The 7,133-nt window shown below is 57.2% G+C and overlaps 1 protein-coding gene across 1 annotated transcript in view; it reads left to right on the forward strand.

Annotated features, from left to right (window-relative positions):
• The first annotated feature begins 3,476 nt into the window (after window positions 1-3,476).
• DCHS1 (dachsous cadherin-related 1) overlaps window positions 3,477-7,133 on the forward strand; it is a 40,044-nt gene continuing 36,387 nt past the window's right edge. Inside the window, exon 1 of the mRNA XM_031065253.1 lies at window positions 3,477-5,279. Within this exon, the coding sequence (XP_030921113.1) occupies window positions 3,528-5,279 (1,752 nt within the window). The 5' untranslated portion in view covers window positions 3,477-3,527. The remainder of the gene's footprint in view (window positions 5,280-7,133) is intronic.

The raw sequence follows: 7,133 nt of genomic DNA on the forward strand, positions 1-7,133 counted from the left end.
GCACCGAGGCCACCGGGGGCGGGACGTCCGGAGCGCCAGGGACCGGGACAGGGAGCGGCACCGGACGCTGGGCCCGGCGGCTGGGGAGCCCCGGGAGGCCGGAGCTCGGGGCAGAGCGAGCCCCAACAGCTCCGGTGTACAGGAGCAGGCGAGGCCCCGCAGCGCCTTGGCGATGGGCACAGTCCGGCAGGGGCCGATGCAGAGCGGGGATGTCCCGAGACAGGGACTGTGGGAATTGGCTCCGGCGCGGAAATATTTCATTAGACTTTCCTTTGTGGGGGATGCGTTCTCAGAGACAGGAGAGCCCGCGGGGAGCCCCAGTGTGGCACAAAAATGGGATTCACGAGGATGCAGTGGGGACTTGACTGCATGCGCAGAAAAGGAGTGCCACCACCGCTCTGACTGCTCGGGGCCGTACCAGAGGGTCATGGGGCTGTGTGGCCGGGCTGGCAGCCAGCAGAAGGGTGCCGGTCCTGCAGGCCCAGGTGGGAGATGGTAGGAGAGCCGGGAGGCACAGAGGTGGCTGTAGGTAGTGGTAGGTTGAGTAGAGGCTGGGAGGGAGTTGTTAGCCCAAGGCTGCACTGCAGGCAAGTCGGGGCTGTGCATGGTGTCGAGGGCAGATCATCTGAAACTAGAGAGAGAGAGAATCTCTGTGAATATACAGGAGGAAAGCATATTCCAGGTCAGTGACCAGTGCTCAGCAAAGATTAAACAGGCTTCCTCTTCTGGACTGGAGTCTCAAAAACATCATTACACGAGTCATGGCCTCTCATGTCAGACCTAGGGTATGGCATCAGCAGCATCTGCAGCTTTCATGGAGCCTTCGCACTGCAAGCCCTCTGACATCTGTTTGTGGCATGCACAGGGGATGCCGTCTCTCCAGCTCCTCTGCTGGGGCTGCTGGGAGCCCACTTCCCCTTTCTCGTGGATGACAGCAGGCACAAGCTGCTGCTGGCAAGGGTGCACACAGTGGTCCCAATGTAATTCCATATAATTTTTATTTCAAAATATCGCACATCTGCTACGTGCAGGGTGGGCTCTCCTAGTGCTCCAGCCTGTCAGCTCTAGGCTTAGATGGATGTTGCAGCTTGCTCCATTTTAGCTGCCCTTCCTGTCAACCTCTTCATCATGGCTCTGGACCTCAAAGACCTATGTGAAGAGATTCTCATCCCGGCAGTTTTCTTCAGAGGCTCCTGCTGCCGTTCTTCTCAAGGGTGCCCGGTGGTGGGAGGGACACAGAGGGAGCGGGGCCTTGTGGCTCACGTTACACGGACCGGCCAAGCAGCCCCGCACTGAGCTCTCTGCTAACTGAAAGCAGCTGTTCAGATTTTGTGACTCTGCATCCACTGAGGTCACTGCTGTTTCCCTCTGACCCAAACCTGCGCACCTCGTTGTAACAGGGGTCTGCTGGTACCAAGGATGGCTGGTACCACCAGCTGGTCTAGTAATGTTCAGTTCCACCTTTAGCTGAAAGATAGGTTTGCTGTGAAACTACTCAGTTGCATCCAGGGAGGATAGAACTGAAGAAGCTTATATAGGCTTTCATCACCAGTTTTCCAGCCCAGGGACCCTAATTTTTGTTCCCTGGTTGTGCTAGTGCTCTCAGCTGCTCTTCACACTCCCCAGATTTGCTTTTCCAGTCTCTCTTCTCCCCTCCAGCACTCCATAAAGCCTCAGTGGCTTCTCAAGGCCACTAATGGAACTAGGTGGGCTTTTCCCCATGTCTGTGCCCTGATTTCTTCCAGAGTCTAAGAGTCCAAGCTGCCCAAGAGTCTAAGCTCCTACCAAGCTTTAAACTCTCTGCCCTGGCCCTTCCCATGACCTAAGCATCTGCAGCACCATTGGCATGGTGCAGTCTCATCACAGAAGCTGCCTCAGACCCCATTCCTCCAGCACTGCATGTTCTGGGGGTAGGCAGTTACCCCTCCATCTGGAGAATTAAAACTAGCTCCAACAGAGAGGCAGACCTGTCTAGGACCACTGAGTTCATGCAGATTCCCAAATCGCAGCACACAAAAGTATTTTCTTTTGATGACTTCAGGTCCTAGGACATTGTGAGGGTTCTCACCTGCTGGGTGCAAGAAGAGCATGTGGATTTACCTCAGACCGGATGCCCACTGAAGTAAACATTTCTTTATGAATAGAAAATACTTTTAAATTATTTTGCTTCTGTCACTAACCCAGGATTTACACAGGAAAAAAAATCTAGACAGCTGATCCGAGGTGGGAAAGGGGACCCAAGAATACCATCATATGTGCCCTGGAAAGGGTTAACACCGCCATGGAGTTTTTTGGTCAAGGGCTGATATTCTTAGTCCCCAAAGTAGGCATTGCCAGCCACCTCCATCCCCCAAGACAGGGAGGTTCTTGCTCCTGCATCTGACATGAGCGGCTCCTGAGTGTGGTTATGGGCTCAGCAGCAAACGCTTTCAAGAGAGTCCAAGAGTGAGCTCATGCTGCCGCCATCCCTGCAGACCACGGAGCCTCGTTCGCGGCGCTGAGCGGGTCCGGGGCCGCTGTTCCTGCGCAGCTCCGCGGCCGCGGTGTTACCCGCGCTGTTCCGGCAGGGCAGGGCAGGGCAGGGCAGCGCTGGCAGCCCCGGGCACGGGCGCTCTCGAGCAGCGAGAAGGAGACAAAGGAGGGGAGTGAGCAGCGGAGGGTGTGGGACGGAGCAGCTGGCAGTTCCGAGGGAGTCGCTGCGTTCCTTCGGCACTGCCGCCGCCCTCCATGGCACCGGCGTGGGGCACCCACCGATCTCCGTGCCAGCCCCAACAATGAGCACGGCCTGATTTTATCCCGGGCATTCCCAGCTGTGGGCACATCCTTTGCAATGCATCCTTTTTGATTTATTGTTCACTGGATGGAAGCCCACTCCCGTTCTGTGCTCCTTCCCAGGGACAGCAGATTCGCACTTCACGGGTTTTTGGCACCTATGTCCCCGAGGTTCTGAAAGGCACGCTGCTGCGGAGAGAGGGGGTGGGGGCTCGGGTCTCAACTCGCTGAGCTATCTCGTAATTTGAGACCAGCTTCTTTCAGGGTGGAGAGATGCAAGGCTGCTGTTTGCCCAAAACCTCTGTCCTGTTGCAGACAGGCTCTGAACCTCTCAGGAAGCATTCAGCTGTTAAAGACACAGGGGCTGCTGCTCGGGGGCAGCTGATGCCAGTACTGCCAGGCATGCAGGGGTTGGAAAGGGCACTTGGGGATGTAGGAAGCACCTCTGTGACAGGGTCCAAGCTGCTCACCTCGGGGCACTGTCAGGTGTGAGCTCCTTCCAGGTGCTGTGCCAGGCTTTTGTTCTGGGCAGGCTCTGACACATATTGTCACATTTGCTTCTTGTGAGGGACAGGCGTTACATGGTGATTGGGCAGCAGATACCTGGCAGGCCTTCCCTCTCCAGGCTGTTTTCTGTCCTTCTGTCCTTCCTTTGCTCTCTCTTAACCAGTATCCTCTGGTCTGCATTCCAGGCAGGATTAAAGCGAACTCTGCAAAGGAGATCAAGCCACCCTCTGCTCTGCTAGTTGCCAGCCATGGAGCAAATGAAGAGGTCAACAATGCTTCTGCTGGAGCTGCTTATTCTTGGGAGCCTGAGAGCAGTGATGGGCTCTGCTGTCCTGGGCACCCTGGATCTACAAATAGATGAGGAGCAGCCGGCTGGCACCATCATTGGGGACATCAGTGCTGGCCTACCCCCTGAAACTAGTGCCTACATGTATTTCATCTCAGCACAGGAGGGCAGTGGGGTCTCCACTGACTTGGGGATAGATGAGAATACAGGGATCATCAAAACAGCTCGTGTCCTGGACCGGGAGACTCGGGACCGCTACAGCTTCATTGCTGTCACCCCAGAGGGCATCACGGTAGAGGTGAACATCCAAGTGAATGACATCAATGACCATGCCCCAGCGTTTCCCAAGCAGCACAGCACCTTTCAGATCCCAGAGCACACCCCCATTGGCAGCAGGTTTCCCTTGGACCCGGCCTTTGATGCCGACAGTGGCCTCCTGAACACACAAGGCTACACGATTAAGGGAGGGAATGTGGGGCAGGCCTTCCGCCTGGAAACGCGCCGAGGACCCAATGGGGTCCTGTATTTGGACCTGGTGGTCAGCAACGTTCTGGATCGGGAGAACCGTTCCTCATACTCCCTGCTGCTGGAAGCCTACGATGGGGGCTCTCCGCCCCGGAGCACCCAGATGACACTGGACGTGTCCATTCAGGACATCAACGACAACGCCCCCAGCTTCAACCAGAGCCGCTATCACACGCTCATTTCAGAGAATCTGAAACCTGGCAGCAGCATCCTGCAGGTCTTTGCCTCTGATGCAGATGAAGGTGACAATGGGGATGTGATTTACGAGATCAACCGACGGCAGAGCGATCCTGACCAGTACTTCACCATCGATGCCCGGACTGGAGTCATCAAGCTCAACAAGGGTCTGGACTATGAAGTGAGGAAGGTGCATGAGCTGGTGGTGCAGGCAAGGGATAAGGCTGTCCATCCTGAGGTCACCACAGCCTTTGTCACTATCCATGTGCGTGACTACAATGACAACCAGCCCACCATGACTATCATCTTTCTGAGTGAGGATGGCTCCCCACAGATCTCTGAGGGAGCCCAGCCCGGACAGTATGTGGCACGCATTTCTGTTTCCGATCCCGACTATGGAGAGTATTCCAATGTCAATGTCACACTGGAGGGAGGAGATGGCAAGTTTGCCCTCACTACCAAGGACAACATAATCTATCTGATCTGTGTGGACCAACTTCTGGATCGGGAGGAAAGAGACTCCTATGATCTGCGGGTGACAGCTACTGACTCAGGAACGCCCCCACTCCGGGCAGAATCAGCCTTTGTGCTGCAGGTGATGGATGTTAATGACAATCCCCCACTCTTTGACCAGCAGGAGTACAAGCAGAGCATCCCTGAGGTGGTGTACCCAGGCAGCTTTGTCCTGCAGGTGACAGCTCGTGACAAGGACCAGGGTCCCAATGGGGAGGTGCGGTACAGCATTCTGCATGGCCATGACACCCACTCCAGCTGGTTTACCATTGACCCCGCCACTGGCATCATCACCACTGCTGCCCCACTGGATTATGAAAAGGATCCTCAGCCTCAGCTCACTGTGCTGGCCACAGACCGGGGAACCCCTGCCCTCTCTTCCTCAGCTGTGGTGCACGTGGCCTTGCAGGATGTCAATGACAATGAGCCAGTGTTCAGGAGTAACTTCTACAACGTGTCTCTGAAGGAGAACACCCCTGTTGGGACCTGCTTCTTGCAGGTAGGTGCAGGTACTGAGGCCGGAGCTCAGCAGGGGCACATTCAGGGCTGTGAGCAGCCTGGGGTGGGAAACCTGCTGGTGCAGGGTGTTTGGGGCAGGTGTCGTGGCTTTGGTGGGCAGTGTTTGCAGCAGGGATGCTGGGGGAGAGATCCCCACCCTTGGTGTGAGTCTGGAATGGGGCCAAGTTGTGTATATCCTTTCTGTGTGCAAGCAATGGGCAATGCCACTGCCATCGGGCACACCACAAGGCTGCCCATCACACAGAGCATGGTGTGGGCCTCTCTTGACATGGCTCTTGCTGTGCCAGGCCTTACTTGCATCAGTGTGGAGCTACCTTGCAGCCAGGACACTCAAAATGGGGCTAAGGAATGTGATACTGCCTCTGGAAACTTCCTCTAGCCAGGCTTCGGACTTCCCTCTCCCCCTGTGAGGTCGCTAGCCCAAGTTCATCAGTGTTGGTAAGGCTGCTTGTGAGCATTAGTATTAATTATGCTAATGAACCAATGAGCTGAGACACGTGCTGCTGCACCAGCCTTTGTGTGGCAAGAGGTCACAGCTGGGGCTGGAGAGCTGCTGGGCCTCCAAAAGCTCTGTGATGAGCTAGTGATGCCATTGGGATTCCGTGTGTTCTGTGCTCCCTGTGTGCGGTGTTTCTGCTGCAGCTCAGGCCCTGGAGCCCTGGTTCCTGGGACAGGCCATGCCACCTGCCTGAGTTGGGCTGAGGACAGGTGTCGGGGTGCAATGAGGCACTGCCAACCATGGCAGCATCCAGGCTGTCCATGGGGACAAGCACCAGGGGCACTGGGGCACTTCCCTGCTGGAGGTGTGGGGCACGGGGATGTCTGGCTGGGACCATGAGAAGCTCTGGTGCCAGGTTGAGAGGGGCCCAAGGGGACAGGAAGAACAGAAATTCCAGGGTCCATAAGACAAAGCTGGAGGAGGTCCTGTGAGTTGGCCAGGAATGTCCCTAGGTCACCCTGGAAGTGGCAAGAAGGAATGGTCTGTGGGTGCCCTGTGGGTACACTGCAGGGGCATGGGTGGGTGTGTGTGTGTGTGCATGCAGGTGACTGAGGGTGTGGGGTGGGAGTGCTGGAGAGGGGCTTGTGGGGCAGTGAGTGCAGTGGATGGGGTAGGAGTGTGGCAGGAAGGAGGAATTGGGTGGGAGCAAGGGCCAGGTGTGGAATAGAGAAGGCATGTGGATCTGGGGCAAGTGTAGGATGGCATAGATCAGGGGGCTTGGGGACAGGTCAAGGTAGGATTAGGGGGAAGGATGGGCAGAAGGAGTGAGTGGGAGATGAGGAGGAAGATGTAGGTCAGGGGAGATTTGGGGTTGGTGTATGCAGGGCAACACTACAGACTGTCCCAGTGTGGGGTGTGTGGGGATGGGCAGGGCTGGGGACAGGGATGGGGAAGGGTCAGGGCCGGGGTCAGGGCCAGGATCAGAGCAGAGATGCAGGGCAGCCCCGGGCCTGTGCAGAGCCCCCGAAAGGAGGCCCCCCTCTTTCCTTGTCCGTGCCTTCCTGCTCAGCGCGCTCGCTCGCCGTGTGGGAAGGGTTCTGGAAATGCAATCGGAGATGGTGGCGGGGCTCCTGAGGCGGCCGTGGGGCCGGGCTGGAGGAGAGCGCCCTGCCCGGGAGCTGGGGGCATCCCCAAAGAGTGCCCAGCACAGGGGCTGGGGCTGGGGGTACCCAAAGAGTGCCCAGCACAGGGGCTGGGGCTGGGGGCACCCAAAGAGTGCCCAGCACAGAGCTGGGGCTGGGGGCACTCCAAGGAATGCCCTGCCCGGGAGCTGGGGCTGGGGGCACCCTCAGAGAGTGCCCAGCACGCGGCCACTGGCTCTGCCCCGTGCAGGGA

The sequence above is a fragment of the Geospiza fortis genome, unplaced genomic scaffold (genome assembly GCF_000277835.1).
Source record: "Geospiza fortis unplaced genomic scaffold, GeoFor_1.0 scaffold2457, whole genome shotgun sequence".
In the NCBI taxonomy this organism is placed as follows: domain Eukaryota; kingdom Metazoa; phylum Chordata; class Aves; order Passeriformes; family Thraupidae; genus Geospiza; species Geospiza fortis.